General features: G+C 42.8%; 1 protein-coding gene across 3 annotated transcripts in view; it reads right to left on the reverse strand.

Moving 5' to 3' along the window:
* RNF8 (ring finger protein 8) overlaps positions 1-12,578 on the reverse strand; it is a 54,437-nt gene extending 41,859 nt beyond the window's left edge. For 2 of the 3 annotated variants that reach the window (XR_016394624.1, XM_022581795.2), the window contains exons 1-2: positions 12,355-12,578; positions 6,601-6,729 (exon numbers count right to left, since the gene is read on the reverse strand). Coding sequence is in view for 2 of the 3 variants with exons in the window: in XM_022581795.2 (XP_022437503.1) it covers positions 6,601-6,729; positions 12,355-12,465 (240 nt within the window). In the remaining variant the exon portion in view is untranslated. The remainder of the gene's footprint in view (positions 1-6,600; positions 6,730-12,354) is intronic. The other variant, XM_022581794.2, reaches the window with a different exon arrangement.
* Between the last annotated feature and the right edge of the window lie 10,816 nt (positions 12,579-23,394).

Here is a 23,394-nt window from a genome sequence, read left to right on the forward strand (position 1 = left end):
CAGGTGGAATCTGATCCAAATAACAGCACCAATGGTCCATGGGCAACAGAACACGTGGTTAAGAGCTGGAGCTCTGGACTCAGCTTATTAGTTGCATGGCCTTCACCAATTTACTTAACCTCTTTGTACCTCAGTTTTGTCTGTAAAATAGTACAGTTCCTATCTCATACTGCTCCTGTGAGGAATGACTGAGGTAATACATACAAAACACTTAGCACAGTGACCCACATAGAACAAATGCTCGATATTTACTTTTGTGGTTTAAATTAAATCACAGTGTGGGGATTAAGAGCACGAACCTGAAGTCAGACTGCCTGGGTTTGTAATTTGGCTCCATTACTTAACAGCTGTGTGACTTAGGCAAGTTTCTTAACCTCTCTATGCCCCAACTGCCACATCTATAAAATGGAAGATAATAATAGTCTCTCCCTCATGGTGTTTGTGTGGATTTAATGAGGTAAAATATGTACTGTACTTAGGAAAGTACCTGGCACATGGTAAGCATTATATAAGTGTATATATAAGTGTTCACTACCATTATTTTGTTCTAGCTCAACTGATTTATCAACAATCACTTCAACTCTGTGCTCAGCATCTTGCAAAGTAAATATACCTAGTACAAAAGCAGAAGATATGAAAACATCTTTTAGCAGCTGACCATGGAAAGCAAAACACAAGGGCATATTTAAGCAAATGTGGGATTACATAGCACAGCCTATAAATGTAAAGGAATATCATGTAGAGCTGGGTTAGCTAAGAGATGCTAAATGGAGATGATAGGTCCTAAAATAGACCTGAAGCAAATGCAGCATTTAAAGTTTAAAGAGACTAGTGGGCATTTTAACCCGTATCCAGGACTTAACTTTGGGGGACAGGACAGAGATGAAGCTCACATCTGAACAGGGACTAAGGCCTATGCTTACGTTGGTAAAAATAGCTACCTACACTCACGAAGAAAAAATACCTGGTCAACCCAAATATGAAGGACAGGGGGCTGGACCACAAGGCACAGAGGATCCAGGGGAGTAGAGACTGGATCTCAGCTCTGGTTTGGTATTAGGCCCTGGTTTCTGGTTCTATATTATTTGGCTCAAGCAGGGAGAGGGAGAGAAAGACGAGCACAGAAACACACAGAAAGACTGGCTTTTACCTCACTGCCTTGGGCCTAACCTGGCTTATCTGTCAACCTTCTCCTAAACTTTCCATTCATATTCAGCCTGAGAAATTATAGGAAGTGATCGGTTCTGCAGACTTCTGAAACAACACACGAGGAATTAACAAAGGAGGTGGATGGAGACCAGAAGAGTCAATTTTAAAATATACATAGGAAAACAGTCTCAGGGAAAGTAATATGACACAGGAGGCCACCTAATGCCAAGATACAGACGTTTAAGAAAAACTCAAAGGCAAAGATAATGTTAAACAAATAAAGAAGGTTATAGAAGCAGCCCAAGACAAGAGAGAACAAGGATTCCCTAAAAATCTGGGGCAAACACTTGAGACATATGGCAGCCCTCCACTAGATCCTCTGTATTAACCTGCCTTCCTTCAGAGCCCTTTAGGTCTGAAAAATAAGCTCTCAAAATTTTTCCATCACATTTTATCCTTGGATGCCTCTGTTTACCCATTAATCACTCTTCGGTGACACCTAGTAGTATAATTTGGACCAAAGGCCCAAAATGGTTCTGTTCACAGAGTGACTGTAGAAAAGATGAATATACCGTGGCTATACAGGAACAGTCAAGTACTGCCCAGGATATGATTTCAAATACAATGGTTTAAACAAATCAAACTCTGTTCAATACTTTCTTGATGCTGGTTTTCATAATCACCAGTCTGAACAATGTCAGCAGCAGCAAAGTGATAACCAAAGAAAAGCCTGTCCAATGTCTCAGTAATCAATGAGGAAAAGGTGGAATAACCCTCACCCCCTTAAATACTAATTACTTCACTTAATGCTCAATCTCTGTCCAGCATTTTTAATTGGTTGTTGAGAACAGTGGAAACCCAAAGCCAAAAGCCAATGTTTCCTTGCAGTTCTCTAGATGACTTATGTAGCTCAGTGGTTCTCAGCCCTAACTGTAGAGTGAAATCACCTGGAAACGTTTAGAACAAATAGCAGTGCCTGAGTCTCATCCTTAGACAATTAATTGGTCAGAGGTGGGACCTAGGCATCAGAATTTTTAAAGCCAGGTTTAGACACAAACACTGTGTATAATCATATTAAGACACAGGGACCCTTTGCAGTCAACCCTTCACCCATATCCAGGCAGCTACTCATCTGGTCTCTACAAAGGTCTGCCTTTTCCATAATGTTGTATAAATGGAATCATACACTGTATGTACCCTTTTGAGTTCGGCTGCTTTCGCTTAGCATGATGGCTCTGAGATGTGTCCACTTGGTTGCATTACAGTAGCTTGGTATTTTTATTGTTGAGTAGTACTCCAGAGTATGGGTATATCAGCTTGTTTCTCTGTTCCCTAGTTGTTTTCTTCCAGTTTTGGGTGATTATGAATAAAACCACTATAAACATTCAGGTACAAGTTTCTGTGAGAACATAAGTTTCCATTAATTTGGGGTAAATACCTAAAAATGGAATCGCTGGGTAAGTGTATGTTTAACTGTAAGAAACTGCCAAACTGTTTTTCAAAGTGGCAGTACTATTTTGTTTCCTCAGTTGCAGTGTTTAAGAGTTCCAGTTACTCTGCATGCTCACCAGCACTTGGTAGTGTTTTCTTTTAGCTATTCTAATAGGTGTATCAGTCAATATTTTAAAAAATTCTTTACTAAAACATAACATACAAACATAAAAACATACAAATCATAAATGCACAACTAGGTGAATATCACAAAATGAACACTCAGTATAACTACAAGGTTTAAAAAAAAACAAAAAATCCCCACATTATCAGCATCCCAGAAACATCCTTATGCCTCCTTCTAGCCACTAAGTCCCCCCCACCACCCCATAAAGTGACTACTAGCCTGGCTTAACATCACACGTTAGTTTTGCCTGGTTTTGAACATTATACAAATGGCATGAAATAATATGTATTCTTGGGACTTCCCTGCCGGTCCAGTGGTTAAGAATCCGCACTTCCACTGCAAGGGGCGTGGGTTTGATCCCCAGCTGGGGAACTAAGATCCCGCATGCCAGGTGGCACAGCCAAAAAAAAAAAGTATTTTTTTGTGTCTGTTTTCTTTCACTCAATATTACATTTGCGAGATTTATCCATGTTGTTGGATATAGCAGTAATTCATTCAAATTCATTACAGTATAGTGTTTCATTGTAAGAATATCCCACAGTTTATTTATCCATTCTACTGTTGAAAGACATTTGGGCTGCTTCCCTAGGAGTGAAAATACTGTATGTGTGTATGTATGTATGTATGTATATACACATACATACATACACAACTTTAATAAATAATGCCAAATAATTTTCCAAAATAGTTATACCAATTTACACTTCTACCAAAAGACTACTTGCTCCATAACCGTACGAATGTCTGGCATCATCAAAATTTAATTATAGTTACTCTCTGACTACAAGGTGTGTTGTGGTATTCCATCATGCTTTTAATTTGTATTTCCCAGGGACTTCCCCGGTGGCACAGTGGTTGAGAATTCGCCTGCCAATTCAGTGGACACGGGTTTGAGCCCTGGTCCGGGAAGATCCCACATGCCACAGAGCAACTAAGCCCGTGCGCCACAACTACTGAGCTTGTGCTCTAGAGCCCGCGAGCCACAACCACTGAGCCCACGTGCCACAACTACTGAAGACGGTGCGCCTAGAGCCCGTGCTCTGCAACAAGAGAAGCCACCACAATGAGAAGCCCACGCACTGCAACGAAAAGTAGTCCCCGCTCACCACAACTAGAGAAAGCCCGCGCACAGCAACGAAGACCCAACGCAGCCAAAAATAAATAAATAATTTGTATTTGTATTATTTATTGATCAAATAAATAATCTGATCATTAATGAAGTTGAACAATGTTTCCTGGCTACTGAACATTTGGAAAGAATCTTTTGTGAAGTGCTTGCCTCTTGCCCATTTTTTTTTTTTTAATTTATTTATTTTAGTTTATTTATTTTTGGCTGCGTTGGGTCTTCATTGCTGTGCATGGGCTTTCTCTAGTTGCGGAGAGTGGGGGCTACTCTTCATTGCGGTGCACAGGCTTCTCATTGCGGTGACTTCTCTTGCTGTGGAGTACAAGCTCTAGGCACGTGGGCTTCAGCAGTTGTGGTGCGCAGGCTCAGTAGTTGTGGCTCGCGGGCCCTAGAGAGCTGGCTCAGCAGTTGTGGCGCACGGGATTAGTTGCTCCGTGGCATGTGCGATCTTCCCGGACCAGAGGTCAAACCCACATCCCCTGCATTGGCAGGCGGATTCTTAACCACTGCGCCACCAGGGAAGCCCCTGCCCATTTTTAATACTCGGTTATCTTTCTTTTTCTCATTGAGTTGGAGTTCTATATACATCCGAGTATAAGCCCTTCACTGATTATATGTGTAGCAAGTATCTTCCACTCTGACCTTACTTTCACTCTCTTAATGATATCTTTTGATGAATGGAAATTCTTAATTTTAATGTGCTATCTCCAGTATTTTTAAAAAGTCTCCCATGTATGGGCAAAATTGGAAATAGGGCTGAGGACCACTGCTCTAGCTGCTGGGAGACCAGAAGTTGAATTGTCCCAAGCAGCAAGGTTTGTTCAGACTCAACTGTGCACAGAAGGGGTTAAAATAGATCATCTCTAAGGTCCCCTTTTCGGTGCCAATTTATATTTTGCTCACAGTGCCTTGCCAAGAGTGCTGAACCAATTTACTTAGCATTTATGCTCTCTTTCAACACCATGCCAACTCAATTTAATCCCAGTGCAGGAAGGTACTTTCTCCAACAGCTTAAATCTAGCAGGTTTATGCATGCAAAATGAGGCCGCTGGGCAGGCCTACAGAATACCTGTGATACTATGAATTATAATAAGAAATATATATTTGGTATTCATCCCCATTTCTAGCACAGAGCTTCTAAAACCCTTGAAATTTCCTAAGTGGTAAGAGATCAAGGTAACTTTTGCTATGTTAATGAGGTGACTTTTGGAGGGTCACCTATGAGGGCTGGGTGCCAGGGGAACCAATCCTGTGATTGGACAGTTGGAACTTTCAGTCTCACCCCTCAACCCCCTGGGAAGGGAGAGGGGCTAGTAGTGGTTGATCACCACTGGCTAATGATTCAATCAAGTACACAAATGTAATGAAGCCTCCATAGACACCCAAAAGGATGGGGTTTGGAGAGCTTCCTGTTTGGTGAACACCTGGACGTGCTAGGAGAGGGGCAGGGCATGGACGCTCCATGCCCCTTCCCACATACCTTGCCCTATGAGTCTCTTTCATTTGGATGTTCACCTGTAACCCAGACCATATCCTTTTATAATAAACTGGTAAATCTAAGTAAATGTATTCCTGAATTGTGAATCACTCTGAAGCTAATTAATTAAATCCAAAGTGGGAGGCGGCAATGGGGACCTCTGATTTATAGCCAGTCAGCCAGAAGTACAGGTGAAAACCTGGACTTGGCAACTGGCACCTGAAGTTCAAGGATAGGGTCCTTGGAACTTCCAACCTATAGCCAGTTGGTCAGAAGCACAGATGTTAACGTGGCATTTTAACCTGGGTTGTGGCTGGCATCTGAAGTGGAGGGTGGTCTTGTGGGACTGAGCCCTTTACTGGTGGAATCTGATGCTATCTCGGGTTGACAGATGGGTGGGGGGACGTCCCCACACCCGTTGGAATTGGTCTCAGAATCATTTCAATACCCTTCCTTCTAACAGGTATCTTTAAAATCCTTTCAACCAGAGCAGTGCAAAATGGTATCCAAAGACTTTTCACACTTCCTAATCCTTAACTGTTGACATCAGAATTTCTCTCACTTCACACTCTATATTTTCACTGTTCGCAGGTGCTTGTATATCTGCACTTTAGGTATTTCCTAATTGCTGGGTTTTATACACTATTTCACCTCCCTTAGTATTCACATTTGATCTGTGGTTTTCAAATTTGTTTCAAGCAACAAAAACCCCTATATTCAAAGGAAATCTTCCTTAGAGCACTAATACATGAAACAGGTGAAAAGTGAGAGGAGGGGTTTGCTCTGATGGAAAGAAGTGGGAAAGAAAAGGAGCTAAGTGCAGTCAGCTCAGTTCCTCCCCACCCACCATGTCCTGAATCACAGTTGTACTCCAGAATCTTTGTCAGATTCCCGAGATCTCTGGACCTCCAACTCACAAGAGACCAAGTCCCCTGGTAACTTAATCTAGTTTCTGGAATAGGACCTATTGCCCCAATTCAGGTGTTCCCTACGAAGTAACTAACTTCAAGTCATTAGACTTTATTGTGGCATAATCTAATCTCTGGCAACATAGAGAAGTAGTTGTTTCTGGGAAAGACAAGTGGGTAGCTAGGGGAGAAGATATCTTCTTTTAATTTTGAACCTTTTAATTTTGTACCATGTATTACCTCAGCGGGGTGGGGGGGAACCCTAACTTAAAAATAAACAAAAATTCAATAAAAGTAACTAGGCTTCCATGGATTACTGTACCTTGTTGTCCATAATTGTCCATTGGCCCTCAGCATTCTGCTTCAAAATACAGTGGTTTCGGGAAATCATCAGAGGGCAGATTTTTGATACCAACTGGTATGTGACACCAAATCCTCGCCCTACAGTCACCTAGGAAGACAACGACAATGTAAGAGACACAATCAGCCACCGTACTGAAAAGAGAGGTCCTTTACAATCTTGTCAACCAGCAGTATCCACAAGTCCTGACTTATGAAACCAGACTCCCATGAAACCCAGACAGCTCACTGGCCATCTCCTCCTTCAGCTGCCATGGGAGCCACTGGCTAGAGAAAGGTAAAAAGTTGTGACAAGAGACAGCTGAACATTAATCATGGAATGTCAGGGTTGGTAGGACTCTGAAAGGTCACCTGGTTCAGCCACTCATGGGATGGAGGAATTCCTTCTACACAACCCCATCAACTAGTCTTAGACACTGCCAAGAACTATAGCTTCTACATAAGACAGTCCTTCCAATTTTTTAATGGCTCTGACTTGGCATCTTTCTTCCTATAAATTCCATCCATCAGCCCAGGCTCTGCCCTGGGCACCACCAGAAAATCTCCAATCCCCCTTCACATGACAACTGTAAAGTGTCTACTGAATCTTCCCTTTTCTTGGCCCTACGTTCCCAGTTACTTCAACGTAACTCCACGGCATAGGTTTGAGTCTTTTTGCCATCCTAATAGGTCTGTGAAGAGACTCCTGGTTTATTTTTATTCCTGGATGCCACATTAAGAAAAATAAACCTAATTTTTATTACATAGTCAATGCAAGTATCACTTTCCTAGTTCTAGATTTTATCACTGGAGCATATAAATTGCATTAGCTTTCACAGCAGATCTATCATACTGCCAACGTATCCTTAGGCTTAGGAATGATTAAATTTCTTGGTCTAACCCTCCCCTAAGAATTTTTATGCTAAGTTATGTCTCTTCTGTCCTATACTTGACTAGTTGGTAAATTTGAATTCAAGGGCAGGACCTTACATTGATTCCTATTAAATTTCATCTTGTTAGTTCAGCCTATCATGAGCTTGTCAAGACCTTTCTGAATTTTTCATCTGCCATCAGACATACTCAATATCCCTTCCGCTTGGAGTCACCCACCAAATTGATATGATGCCCTCTGTACCTTCATTCAAGACAGATAAAAAGATTAAAACAGGTTGTAACCAAAGGCAAAGCTCTCAGGAAAGCCTAGTAAACATTCCACCACACAATCTAGGAACACACCTTGAACCAGTTATAATTCAACCAAAAGATGGAAAAGTCCTTGTTTTCCATCTTATCCACAAGTACAGCATGAGAGCCTCTAGCAAAGGTTGCAAAGAAGTCCCAGTTCACATCTATCATATTTTCCTGAAAGACCAGTCAAGTTCATAATAACCCTGTCAAGGAAGGAAATAAAATTCTTCTGGGATCCAGGTCGTAGAATTCCCTGCTTATTCTTCTTGGTGCACACGCCACCTCTTTAATGACCCATACCCCAACCTAACCTGGGAACATTAAGCCAAATAGTCTGTGGTTTTCTAAAAGCTGCAGTTTTTGTTCCTGTTGAATTCTTTCAAAATCATGCCTGTCCTCCTGAGTCCCTCAAAGACCACCACGATGCTTTGTCCCAATCTATTCCTCCCCACAAACTCTCATCTCAGCAACTGACACTACCACCCAACCTACTGCTTAGCCCCAAACCCAGAAGCCATCTTTGATTCACTCTACATCCCTCATCCCCACATTCAAATCATCAGCAAAATCTACTGGCTGTTAATTCAAGTATGCCCTAATCTATTCATATCTCTCTCTCTCTCTCTCTCTCTCTCTCTCTCTCTCTCTCTCTCTCGGTGGCCAGTACCTTAATCCAAACAGCACTGTTTCCTCCAGTTATGCTGTTTTTGCTCCTGTGCCAGCCCCCATTCTTCACACAGTAGCTGGGGTGGTAATGTAAAAACTTTAAACCACATCTTTTCCCTTCTTAAAATTAAAATTCTCTAATAATCCAAACTTCCTTTCACAGCCTTTAAGGCCCTCAATGTCCTAACCCCCTCTACCTTTTTAGTGTTATCTCACATTATGGTCAGAAACACTATCTGAGGGTACTTTCACCTGTCCCCTCTGATTAGAACATCCTTCTCTCATCCATTTGCATGGGCTCCTTATCTTTCAAGTTTCAGCTCCTCAGAGGCCTACCTTGATTACCTGATCTAAAGTTGCTGCCTGATCCCTCCCTGGCCATTGCATGCCTTCACATTATTAGCATGCACTTACCACATCCAAAATTATCCTGCTTGTTTCATTTATTTTTGTCTACTTTTATTTACTTTTCTAAATTTATATTTAGAATTTAAATTTCATGAGCAGGGACCTTATCTGTCTTGTATACCACAGTACCCTGTACTCCTCAGAGCCTCTTTCTGCTCAGTAAATATCTGTGAATAAATGGAAGAATAAAGAGATCTTGCTTATAAGTCCTCCCAGATTCCAGGAGATGGGCATTTTTTTAGGTCAGAAGTTGGAAAATGGGTTATTACCACTGGAAACTATGGAGCAGCAGCCAAGAACCTTATAATCTGACTTGTTCCCCTCTAAAATGTTGTGGTGATCACCTCCACCAAAACTCTGAATCTGAAGTTTTTCAATGCTTTGACAGTTTGCCAGACATTCCATTAATTATAGAAGTTCCTCTGAATTAATATACATACCCTTTAAAAATGGAACGTTTAAGGATTTATCTGTCATCCATACTCAGTAAGAATTTCCATTTAGGTAGCTTTATTTCTAATAAATAAAGTGTTAAATATTCCATTTTAATACCTGAGGGGAGACAGTCAGATTGCCATTATGGGTAGCCTGGAGAAAGTAATACAAAAAAGGGAGATGAGCGCCTTTCTCTGAAATCACCTCCTATGAACTCTGAATCCAGGAAAGGAAGGAAACACTCTTTTTTGTCTTTCCCTTCACTGTTTGGTCCTAGAATTGACCTTGATATATTGATAATTCATCCACACCATGGTTAGAGTCTGCATGAGCTTATTTGAATATCCCAGCACCATGCATAACATAAAACTAAATTCCCCATGGGAACTGAGTGCCAACAAACTGCCAACTCGTTTCTGGGGACTGTTTCCATTTACAACAGTTTTGCAAGCCTTTGAGCTTATTGACAGTATTGGTCTACAAGTTCATCTTGTCCTTTCCCACCTTCGCTAATGCTTCCCTCCTAGGCATGACTCCTACTGTTTCCCAAATGACCAACAACTCCTCTAGGACCATCCTTTTCCTTTTTCCAACCCTCTTAGGGCAAAGAGCTTCATGAAAACCAAATACAGGAGAAGAAAAGAGAAAAATGAAGACACTATGATTTCCCCCAAAGGCCTAAACACTTACAGGGCCTGGGAACTAGCTAATTTGCAATAAATCTCTATCTAATTTGTTTTTCTACCAAACTCTCTGGATTGGTTTAAGAAGTTTAAAGACACCCATTCAGGCAGACAATTTACTACAGTATTCCCTTCAATGAAATGAGAGGAACCTTGTTTTATTATTGTAGTTGAGAATCTGAGGGGTACTGGGAAGGCAAGAAACTGACTTTACTCTCATTATAACTAAGTAATATCAGCACACCTCCTAAAATCTTGTGCACACAGGCCTGTGCTATCGTTTGGGGACCATTATAATATAAGCAAGACTTCATCTCTTGGCTTTGACCCAGGCCTCTGTCCATACACACTGCAGGCTATGCTCCAACTACTTCCTAAGGTCCGACCTTGCAGACAGCCAGGCCTGGGAGGCCTCTCCTCCACACAGGTCCCAAGGCAAGCCAGTCTTCTTGCTATATCTTCACCATTCACTCTGGCTTATATGGCTCTCCCCTCATAGCAGTGGTCTCACACAAAATTATCTGATAGTTTAAAATATGTGTAGGAGTACTTTATAGTCCTCTTGTCCTTGCTGCAGGGGCTTTAACCTTTCTGCCTGCCCCCTCCCCAAGACTCTCAGTGCTACCAAGCTATTCAGAAGTAATGAATTAATCCACCATAACTGAATCTTAAAGAACAATTAACATGACCACTAAATTCGTTACAGGGTTGTGTGTGAGTGTGGTATATGTGCAGGGCTCAGATTAAATGATGTATGTGAAAGCCCAGTCCTATACAAAATAAGGTATAGTTACTATTATTCAGGTATTAGTATCTTCATTTGTTAAACTTCCTAAAGGTATATGCTTTTGGAAAGGGTCGTGCCGGGAAGGCCAATGCTCGAGCTGACAGAATGAATGCCTAATATGGACTTTTAGGCACTGATAACGTGGATAGAAGAGAGACTGGGGGCAGAGGTATCTTCCTCGTGTTCTTCAATCCACAGCATACAAGTAATCCTTTATAATCCCCAAATCTAGAAACATTTAAGGCTGGACCTGAATTCCTCCTCTGACTGTTCTTAGAATAGTACTAAATAAACCACATCTTGGCACTTGATCATACAGTCTGCCTGGATGTTCTCAAACTGCTTCACTGCATAAAATCCTCTTTCCCCGTTCAAGCAATAAACTCTTTGAGAGCAAAAGTCATCGTTATGTGTCCCTCTCATACTACAGCAAACAATGCAAGTACTCAGTAAATACCTGGGAGACTGAATTGAGACTATGTAACTTACAGGAAAAATCTAGTTAAACATACAAAATTATCAAAAGACTTCTTTATCCTTCACACAAATCATTTCCAAAACCAAAACGGTTCCCAATCACCGCAAGCTGGTCCCTGATCCAGCCCTCCTTCCCAAGTTGATTGCACTCTCCCCCCACCTCTCTTCCATCACCCTCTCTAGAACCACCTCCCGAGTCCTCGCGCCCAACTGAAACCGTGCCTCACCTGTCCTCTTTAAATTCTTTTCTTTGCATTTATAACCGCATTAGAGAACATCATAAGCAGCTTCTGGAGAGAATTCTTGTATTTCTGTAGCCCTACCTCAACCCATCTAAGGGGGTGCCAGTCGGCAGTACCGAGACTCACAGGATAATTGTGGCCCATACCAAAGCGCCAGTTTTCCTCAAGAGTCGGAAAGGAAAAGGGCATTTTTACGTAAAAGTCTGAGTATTTTAAGGGACACGACCTCAAACTCGCAATCTTTCTCAAAATAAACTTGAGAAAGTTCACGCTCTCAGCAGTCCTCCGAGGTTCCCCCCCGCCCCAGAACCCGGACGGTTCCGTGACTCTCGGAAGTTGGGGCAGCTCCGCCTGCCAGGTCCGCCGCCCCGGCAGGGAGCAGCCGGGTGCTCCGGGTGCGACTCCAATAGGTGCCGTGCCAGTCCCCCAACCCATTAACACAGTCGCCTCCTTCCCCTGCGAAACCCCAGCAGTCCTCACATCCATTACGCCCGCCTCTCACTCTGCCCCTCTACCAGGCTCCTTCCCGCAACCCTGACATCGGCCCCAGCTCTGCCCTCGGGCCTAGGCCTCTCTCCACAGGGCCATCTTTTCTCCCACACTGTAGTACCTCCCCCGGCCACCGCCCACCTCAGACCCCCCCCCAACCACTCGCACCAGACCCCTTTCTCCGTTCCCTCCCCCTCAGGGCCCACCCTTCACCGCTCTCTTCACTTCCTCTCCCACCTCCACTTTTCCATTCATCCCTCCCGCCGGGACGTCGGGCCTCCCTCCGGCCCGTTGAGCCTCCCTCCGGCCCGTGCCTGTTCCAACTCCCTTCCCTCACCTTAGGAAGACCCCCTCCCCCTCACCTCGTTTCCATCCTCCAGCAGCAGCCACTCTGCGTTCATCCCCACACGCCGCAAGCACCAGCTCCGGTCACCAGCGCGGCCTTCCGTGACCAGGGAGCCAGGATCCCCCATAGCCCACTCGGCCCTGGGTCGCGGTCAGCACAGAGCGAGACCCCGACCCGGGTTACCGCCGCCTCTCGGTTTCCTAGCGGGAGCCATACCTACACTACAGACAGAAGCAATCGCTAAGCATTCGCGATCTAGGCGAAAGCTCGCTTGGGCTCCGCCCCCAGCCCGCCAAAGGCCGGCAAGCCGGAGTCACTGCGCCTGCGCGAGAGGAGGGCTCTTGGCACCCTGTAAACCAGGTGAGGGCGGTCTAGCCCCAGGGCCGGCACTTGTTGCCCGACGCGCCCTGATGCTCCCGACACGCCTCTCTCACCCTTTATAGCGCCCCCACCCCAGTTCTAGCCTCCCCACACTGGAGCCTCTTCTCGCTTTTCCTCTCTCTTTTTAAAAATTTTGCTTTGTAATGATTTCCATGTTATTTAAAATTATAAACAACTTTTAAACAACTTTTAACTTATGATAAATTTAAAATCTGTTAAACCTGTTTCTAAACAGCACCTCTTTTGCACGATCTTCTTTTACTACCGCATTTTTAAAAACTCAGACTGAAAAAAATTATTAAAAAAAAAAGAATTCCCTGGCTGTCCAGTGGTCCGGACAGTGCGCTTTTGTTGCCTGCGCAGGATTCCATCCCTGGTGGGGGAACTAAGATCCAGCAAGCTGAAAGCCGTAAGGCGCGGCCCAAAATATATATATATATATATATATATATATATATATATATATATATATATATATATATATATATAAAACAAAAAAAAACTTAGACTGTACTAGGCAAATCTATCCAGGCAGAAAGCACAGTTACCTGCTGCTAGGTGTGGAAGCCAGGGGGTTGAATGCAATGGACTTGGAATTTTCGGAGGTGATAGAAATGTTCTAAAACTGAATTGTGGTATACACGGGCACATAATATTGTACATCAACTGTAGTGAATTAAAATAAATAAATAGGGCTTCCCTGGTGGTGCAGTGGTTAAGAATCCGCCTGCCAATGCAGGGGACACGGGCTCGAGCCCTGGTCCGGGAAGATCCCACATGCCATGGAACAACTAAACCTGTGCACCACAACTACTGAGCCTGATCTCTAGAGCCTGTGAGCCACAACTACTGAAGCCGACGCACCTAGAGCCCGTGCTCCGCAACAAGAGAAGCCACCGCATTGAGAAGCCCGTGCACCACAATGAAGAGTAGCCCCTGCTCGCTGCAACTAGAGAAAGCCCACGCGCAGCAACGAAGACCCAACGCAGCCAAAATAAATAAATAAATAAATAAATAAAATATTTTTAAAAATAAATAAGTGAAAATGAAACTAGATTGTGGTGATGATTGCACAACTGTATAAATTTACTAAAAAGTCCTTGAAGCATACACTTCCAATGGATGAATTTTTAAAAATTTTATTGACGTATAGTTGACTTACAATGTTGTGTTAATTTCTGCTGTAGAGCAAAGTGACTCAGTTATACATATATATATTCTTTTCAAAAAAATATTTATTGACTTATTTAATTATTTGCGCCCACTTTTAGTTGCGGCATGCGGGATCTTCATTGCCGCATGCAGGATCTAGCTCCCTGACCAGGAATCCAACTTGGGCCACCTGCATTGGGAGCACTGTCTTAACCACTGGACCACCAGGGAAGTCCTTATATGTTCTTTTTCATATTCTTTTCCATTATGGTTTATCACAGGATATTAAATATAGTTCCCAGGGCTATACTGTAGGACCGTGTTGTTTATTTTATACATAGTAGTGTGTATATGTGAATCCCAAACTCCTAATTTATCCCTCTCCCCCCCTTCCCCTTTGGTAATCATAAGTTTGTTTTCTAAGCCTGTGAGTCTGTTTCTGTTTTTCTTTTTTTGTTTTTTGGGGGTTTTTTTTGCGGTACGCGGGCCTCTCACTGTTGTGGTCTCTCCCGTTGCGGAGCACAGGCTCCGGACGCGCAGGCTCAGCGGCTATGGCTCACGGGCCCAGCCGCTTCGCGGCATGTGGGATCTTCCCGGACCGGGGCACGAAGCCGTGTCCCCTGCATCGGCAGGCGGACTCTCAACCACTGCGCCACCAGGGAAGCCCCAGTGGCTAGATCTTGGTTTCTAATACCATTTCCAATAAAAGGAAGCAGGGGTCCTTGGAGAAATGGCTCATACCAGGTCTAGAAAGTAAGGAAGTGCTCAGTAAAACACAATGATGGGAGTATGCCAAAGGGACAATGTAGCCAATTGAAAGAGCTCTTAACAGCCAAAGTAGGTACAATTTGAGTAACAAAATAAAGTGGTATTGGATTATAGCACAAAGTATAAAATAATCATCCATGAGTTCATACTGATGTAATAAATGACTTGGTAAATAAATGGGGACGAAGAGACAAACTTCCCATGCAGAAGAATTCCAAATAATTTCTGTGGTTGACATGCCCTTAAGGAAGTGGAGCGTAACTAGGCCCGTGAGCCATGGCCGCTGAGCCTGCGCCTCCAGAGCGTCCGGAGCCTGTGCTCTGCAACGGGAGAGGCCACAACACTGAGAGGCCCGCATACCGCAAAAAAAAAAAAAAAAAAAGATCTAGCCACTGGGTGTGCTCATCGCTACTGGGATGTTACTGGTTCTCTCAACAGGCAGAGCAGTGAATACATGTGTGAATACTAACCCCTTTATATCCATACATTGATGAATATTTATGTAGGTATGCATGCATGTATATTGTATGTCTGTATGTAATAACATGTGTATATACATAAACATATATACATAAACATACATATATATCTCCACCTGTAAACTAAACATGTGCATACTGATGTCTTACAACTCTAATGCATTATTGCTGGATCATTCTTGCTTACCTGTGACCTTCCACCACTCCAAAAGTGAGAAACCTGGCTCCCACCATCTGCCATCCATTTACTTAATCATCATTTCCAGTATACATGTATAGTGGTTATAGTATTGTTAACCCATACACCCATGGAAAACAACTTTATCAGTTAGAGTACACAACTTATACACAGGTCTTTTGCCTTTAGTCATATAGATTATTTCCAGACTTACTTAGGTCAGCACCCTTTTTCCCCACCCCCTTCAAAGAGATTGTTTCATACAGTTATATTCTTTTGCCACCATCTGCATTCTATCTGAAATCCCCTGACTTCCTAAATGATTTTTTTAAATTATATACATTAAGGTTCATTCCTTTGAATGTAAAGTTCTATGGGTTTTGGCAAATGCATAATGTCATGCACAGTATCACAGAGAATAGTTTCATCACCCTGAACAAATGCCCCATTCTTTACCTATTCAACCCTCCCCCACACCTGCACCTTGCTTGTTTTATTTAACAATATATCATGGACATCACTCCATAGCGGTATAAACATATAGTCCTCCTTCCTCTTTTCAGATGTATATTACTCCATTGTGCTGATGTACCATTGCTTATTGAACCAGTCCCTTACTGATATATGGTTGTGTTCTTTTCAGTCTTTCGAGACCACAAATAGCCCTGCAATGAATTAGTAGGTACAACTTTTTAGTAACTATAACAAAATTTTTTTATATTATCTTACTTGATTCTCACACCATCCTGCATCCATTTACCTGTGAGGAACCTGAGACTACTGAGTTGCCCAAGGTCTCATTACCATGAGCTTCTTGAAGGTTATGTCTTGTTTTCCATTGCATTCCTGGCATTTTTATTGAATGAATGAATGAAACTCTATAGTAAATGGCAGCACAGGGAACTGAAGCCAGGGCCGGAGACCGGATCTTTCTAGCCCCAAAGTTGCATTCATTACTGTCTGGCAGTGGTCTCTAAGGTGGAATGGCCGTATCCCAGGGAGTATACAAGGTGGCCCATTTGCTTGTGGAAAGAATATATCAGGATGTCTAATTAGGATTTTATCCTGTTCTTTTAAAAATGTCCAGTTTTGTGAATATTTTTTACTTACATAAAAGAACATAGAGAATATGTATAGACTTTTTATGAATAAATAAATATTCATATATCAGGCTGTATGCTCAGACTTTATTTTGACGCCAAGAGTGCATGATGAAAACAGTTTGGAGTTACTGCCTTCTACGATTTGGGGATTTTATTAACTCCACCTCCCCTATATCTTCCCTTATAACAGTGATTCCCAACCAGGGGTGATTTTTGAGCCCCAGAGGACATTTGGCAAAGTCTGGGGACATTTTTGATTGTCATGACAGGGACAGGTATGCTACTGGCATTTAGTGAGTAAAAGCCAGGGATGTTGCAAAACATCCTACAAATCACAAGACAGCCCGCACAGCGAGAATTATCCAGTCCCAAATGTCAGTAGTGGTAAGGTTGAGAAATTTTGCCTTATACCCATCTCAAGAGGGAAAGATGGAGGCGCAAGAAAGAGCAGGATGCAGAAAAGGAAGTAGGTTGTTATTTATATCTGTAGATCTAACATCTGTCTCATTACATATGCCCAATTAATGTTAATTGAAAAGAGCCGAGGAGTTGGCAAAGGAGAGGCTTGGGGAATGGGAAAGGAAAATGGCAAGCAGAAAAGGAAGAACAGGGCAGGAAGAAGAAAGGGAAAAGGAGAAGAACAATATGGGGCAAGTGCAGCAGATCGTTTTCCAAGATGATTGCAACAAGATCGCCCATGCCACATGCTCTCACAGTGTGACACTGACATTCCTCATATTGCAAGATGGCATCTGTATTTCCTTCCCTTGAATCTGGGTGTGTATATGACTCCAGCAGAAGTGATGCTGTGCCATAAAAGGTGATACAGCTTCCACATGGCTTTTTTGGGATGCTCTTAGAGCCCAGTCAACCATGATGAAGTGGAGAGGTCACATGAAGAGGCCACATGTACATGTTCTGGCCAATAGTCTGAGGTCCCAAATAACATGGCAGACTTATGAATGAAGGTACCCCTAGAGGATACCAGCCTTTGAGTCATTCTGCTGAGGCCCCAGACATCGTGGAGTAGATCTAAACCATTCCTGCTGCGCCCCATTTGAGTTCCTTACCCATACAGTTTGTGACCATAATACAATGGTTATGTTAAGCCATTTGGTTTGGGGATGGTTTGTTACACAGCGATTAAGAACTGGAACAGGAAGGGTGTGGTGGGGGGACCCTTGGAGAGTTGTTGGTTGTCTGCTTTATATACTAGTTAGGGTAGTGCTAGCTGCTGTAACATACAAACACCAAATTTCAGTGGCTTAACACAATAGAAGTTTATTTCTTACTCACATAATTATTCAGAGCAGTGTTCCTGGTTGGTGGACAGCCTTCCATCTAGTCACTCAGGAACTCCAACTACTATCATTCTGTGGCTTCTCTATTCCCCAGGGCTTGGAGTCCTCTGCATCCAGAAAGCAAAACAGGGGATGAGAGAATGGAGAAGGCACACCTTCTTCTTAACTGTCTTGTCTCAAAAGTGATATATATTTTATTGGAGAGAACTAGTCACACGACACCACCTAGATCCAAGGAAGTTTGGGAAATGTAGTCCCCGGTTAATCAGCCAATTCCCAGAAACAGTTTTGTACTATGGAAAGGGGAGCATGGATTTTGGTAGATAGCTGTCTCTGCAGACTTTAGAACTGAAGTTAATGAATTAAAATGATCATGACAAAGCTTTCTCTTTCCCTCTCTCCCATTTCCTTTCTTTTTATCTCCCTAGAATAGAGGTGGCATAAAGGGATGGAGTACAAGTGATCACATTTTGCTCACTCTGGTTTTTGTGGGACCAGCCCTTACTCAATTCAGTGGTAAACCAGAGGCTACTGCAGCATGGTAGTGAGATGTGTGGAGTTGGAGCTAAGTTGCCTGGGTTCAAATCCCAGCTCTGCTACTTATGAGATCATAAGCAAATTACTTGACCTCTCCAAGCCTGTTTCCCCATTTATAAGATAAGGGCAATGATAAGGATAGCATTTAACTTATAGGATTGTTGTGAAAATTGATTTGGTTAATTCCTGTAAGATAGTTATGCTTGGTACATAGTGAGTACCCAATAATTGCTAGCTACTGTTGAAGAATGGAGTGTCAGCTTCTGCAGAAGCTACCTCCTGCAGGTATAAACTCTATCTCCCTATGCCTCTTCTATGCTCCCTTGTCCAGGCATGAAAACAAGGTGTTTTCTTCTCTTTAAATTGGTGAAGTTATAAAGTAGAAATCCCTTCAATCAATTTTAAACTTTTATTACCCGTCTCCAAGCAAGATGGGTTTTTAAAATGTCTAAACGAGAGAGCTCCCTCTGTGAGCAAGGGTTGATTCAATCTGGGGCACATCTCTAACAATTGATTTGAAACATGGTTCCTCTTTGTGAGGTACAGTAAAGGTGAGGTGGGACTTTTTCATTGTGTTTTTTTGAAAGATAGAGCAGAGAAGAAAGGTGTCTTGATGTAGCATCTCAGGTGAGGTCCTGTGTTTCTCCTTAAGTACTCTCTAACCTTGAGATCACAGGCCAGTTTTTCAATAGACTGCTACAATTGGGGGTGGGGTGGGCAGTGAGTGCACAGATGGGTCTCTTAGACTTGGAGGAATTCAGGGTAACTGAAGGGAGGTAAAATCCCAGAAGGGGTGATCCAGCCTTTGCGTCTGGGGGTGGGGGTCAGAGGTGGAGAGTTGAGGCTGACGCTCCACATTCTTGTTCATTCTACCCTCTTTCTTACTCATTTATCCTCCCACCTTCTCTCCTCTGCCCATCTCCAAAATGGAAGACTCTATGCTGAAAGAATCAAGGAAAGATGTCTTTTATTTTTGAAAGAGAACTGTTTTAGAAAACAGGAAGTAGGTGAGGAGGAAAAAAGGGACCAACTGCTTTGAACAGCTTGTTTATTAAGTGCTATTTTATGTAAACATACGGTTTCAAGTATAGAGTCGTAAGACATTTCTGATACCTTTATTATATTTTGGAAGTACTTATAAGTCATCGAATTTATTATATTCTGGAGTTATCTGTAATCAGTAATTAAGGTGGATGATTTGGAGGTACTTGAAATAGTACTGTAGGAAACTACCTTCTTCCTTTTTTGTTGGGGCCCTGGCAAAGATGTTCTTAAACATCTTTATTGGAGTATAATTGCTTTACAACGGTGTGTTAGTTTCTGCTTTATAACAAAGTGAATCAGTTATACATATACATATGTTCCCATATCTCTTCCCTCTTGCGTCTCCCTCCCTTCCACCCTCCTTATCCCACCCCTCTAGGTGGTCACAAACCACCGAGCTGATCTCCCTGTGCTATGCGGCTGCACCTGGCTGTTTCTTTAAGCATCTATATCCTTTAACTTGCCAAGGATCAGTATCCGGTTTAAATATTTATTACCCATCTGATTTTATTAAAGGGGGTGCGGGGTGAGGAGGTAGGCAAGAGGGAGGGAAAGAAGGCCGTGGGAATCAGGTATCAATAATTACTGCCTTGTTTTCCTCTCATTGCAGAGTTGGCTTCAGACTGTTTATTTTGCAAGTAATACATGGTACCAAGCACCTAATATAAAATCAGGCTTGGGGTGACTTACAGTTGGATCATATCACTCTGAATTGGCTACTTTGGGACTACAAAAATCACAAAGATCCCTAACTCAATTCACTTTCATCCGGGGTTGGGGAAAGGGGAGAGAGTGGGGCTATTTCTCATTTGGAGAACCTTGAGTTCTACAATCCAAGGTAATAATGCAATTTTCATCACATTTTTTATGACTCATAAATTCATTGCACTATCAGCTTTAGTATTTATTATTCAGGACTTGTTGAAATGTGCTTACATTTTTTACAGCTAGTAGAAGCCTTCTCTCTCTCACTTCCGTAGTAATGTTTGGAGCTGTGTTTTTCAAACTCAGGTTAACGGTAAAGAGTCTTGACCAGCATTTTTGAAAAATGGAATACAATAGAACAGGTCAGAGGCCATCACGCATAGGGAGGCTGGGCACTGTTTGTGAGAAGTTGTTCATATCTTTGTGTGTGTCTGTACTGGGCCTCAGTGTAAAATGTGTGTTTTTACCATAGGTTGTGATAAAAACGTTTGAAGGGTTTTTGGTTCCGGACAAGATGAAATAAGCCCATTGCAGTCTCTCTGCCAACAGTTACAACTAAATATTCTCGACAAAATACAACTACCTGAGGACTCTGCAAAGTAAACAAGCAGGTAAATTAGGGAGCTTGGAGAAGCTATCTGTATTGGGTGAGTTTCTCAAATTTTTTTCCTTTTTTTCCTCTCAGCTTTGACCGGAGAGTAGGCCCCAGTGGGGAGCTTCACAGTAGCAAAGTCAGCAAAAACTGAGAGAAACCTAAAAGAAAACAACTCTTGTTTCTTCTACTCTACTCACAACTCCACTTCTGACACCAAAAGTGTGGGGGTTTTTTCCACACCAACCAATTCTCTTAACTCTTCAGACACCGACTGTGTGTCCTACAGCTCAATTCTGACATTAACTACCTGGAGTTAGTGCAGACCTCAAAGGTTAAGGGCGGGCTCCCCTGGTGGTGCAGTGGTTAAGAACCTGCCTGCTAATGCAGGGGACGCGGGTTTGAGCCCTGGTCCAGGAAGATCCCACATGCTGCGGAGCAACTCAGTCCGCGTGCCGCAACTACTGAAGCCCGCGCGCCGCAACTACTGAAGCCTGCGCGCCTAGAGCCTGTGCTCTGCAACAAGAGAAGCCACCGCAATGAGAAGCCAGTGCACCGCAACGAAGAGTAACCGCTGATCTCCAAAACTAGAGAAAGCTCCGTGCACAGCAATGAAGACCCAACGCAGCCAAAAATAAGTAAAATTTATTAAAAAAAAAAAAAAGGTTAAGGGCTCAGTCCCACAAGATTGCCCGTTTCAGATGCCAGTCACAAGTCCCAGGTTGTCACCTATATTCTGACCAACTAGCTACAAATTGGGGGTTCCCATAACCTACCTCTTCCTCAGGTTCGATAATTTGTGATATCAGCTCACAGAACTCAAGGAAACACTTACTTACATTTACCAGTTTATTATAAAGGAAGATGAAGAGGTACATTAGGGGAGGTCTGGAAGGGTCCCTGTGAAGTTGGGGAGCACCACTTTCCTGGCACATGGATGTGTTCACCAACTGGAATCTCTCTGAATCTCTTCGGTAAGGGTTTTTTATGAAGGCTTCATCATGTAGGCATAATTGATTATTAATTCAATCCCCAACCTTCCTCCCCTCCCCAGAGGATGGGAGGTGGGGCTGAAAATTCAAAGCTTCTAATCATGGCTTGGTCTTTCTGGTGACCAGCCCCCCCATCCTGAAGCCACCCAGGAGCCCACCAAGAGTCACCTCATTAGAACAAAAGATGCTCCTACCACTCAGGAAATTCCAAGGGACTTAGGAGATCTGTGTCAGAAACCGGGGCGGGGGTGGGGGGGTGGGGGGAAGGGGGCGGGGAAAGACCAAATGCTAGAAAAAAAGATACTCCTAACACCCCTATCCCTCAAAAAATTACAAGGGTTTTAGGAGCTCTGTGTCAGGAACTGGAGACAGAGACCAAATATATATTTCTTATTATGTCACAAACCCCATCTCTCTGACCAGAGGACTTGGGAAAAGGGTTCTTCCAAGTCAGAATTCTCATTAAAAATGTTTTCTCTCTCTCCCAGACCTGTCCCAAGGGCGGCCCTCAATTGTGGGGCAGTGGTGGTAGCAGTATAGGCAGCTAAAATTTCAAGAGAAACACTGTCATTCGGGTTAATTGACTAGGAAATGGAGCCCTGGTGAACCAGAGAGCATAGGGAGAATCCCACAGAGGAGCCAGCTAGAAAGGGAATCCCCTAATTCTGTGCATGAACTAGCACAAGTTTTACAAACCCTAAGCAGCATAGCAAAGCCTCTGAAAAACTGAAGTGACATCAGAACTACAGCTCATAGAAGATGAGACAGAACTTGCAGTTTGAACCTAACTGGATTGCCTGATAAAACAGAACAAAATCAACGCTCTCTACAGCAGGGGTCAGCAAACTTTTTCCATAAGGGAACAGATATCACATAGTTCGGGCTTTGTGGGCCATACAGTCTATCACAACTATTCAACTCTGCTGTTGTAATGCCAAAGCAGCCATAGACAACATGTAAACAAACAGGCAGGGCTGTGTTCCAACAAAACTTTACTTATAAAAACAGGAGGGAATTCCCTGGCAGTCCAGTGGTTAGGACTCTGTGCTTTCACTGCCGAGGGCCTGGGTTCAATCCCTGATCGGGGAACTAAGATCCTGCAAGCCATGCAGTGTGGCTAAAACAAAACAAAACAAAACAACAGGAAGAGAGCTGGATTTCAATAAGACCCAGAGTCTCACACACAGTATTCAAAATGTCCAGGATACAATCCAAAATTGCTCAACATAGAAGACTTAGGAAATGTTAGAACCGAAAACCACAATATCTGAAATTAAAATTCACTGTATGGGTTTAATAGCAGAATGGAGATGACAGAAAAGGAGTCAATGAACTTGAAGATAGATGAAGATAGATCTGAAGAACAGAAAGAAGAAAAAAAGATTAAACAAACAAATGAACAAGAGTCTTAGAGACTGTGGGTCCAACATTCCTATAAGCAGAGTCTCACAGGAGGAGTAAGAGATTGGTGCAGGAAAAAAAACAAATTTGAAGACATAGCTGAAAGATTATCAATTTTGGTGAAAGACATAAAATTACAGATTCAAGAAATTCAGTGAACCCCAAACAGGATAAATGCCAAAACAAACCAACCTTCCAAAAACCAAAGAAACAAAACAACCTACACTCAGATGCATAAACCCAAAGAAAAAGAAAAAAAGTCTTAAAAGGACTCTGAGAAACAATATGGTGGTTCCTCAGAAAATTAAAAATAGAATTACCATATGATCTGGCAATTCTGCTTCTGGGTATATACCCCAAAGAACTGAAAGCAGGGTCTCAGAGAGATATTTATATACTCATGCTCATAGCGGAATGTTCATG

Source organism: Delphinapterus leucas, chromosome 10, assembly GCF_059928025.1.
Source record: "Delphinapterus leucas isolate spDelLeu-1000000601 "Yukka" chromosome 10, BTC_Dleu_Yukka2, whole genome shotgun sequence".
NCBI lineage: Eukaryota > Metazoa > Chordata > Mammalia > Artiodactyla > Monodontidae > Delphinapterus > Delphinapterus leucas.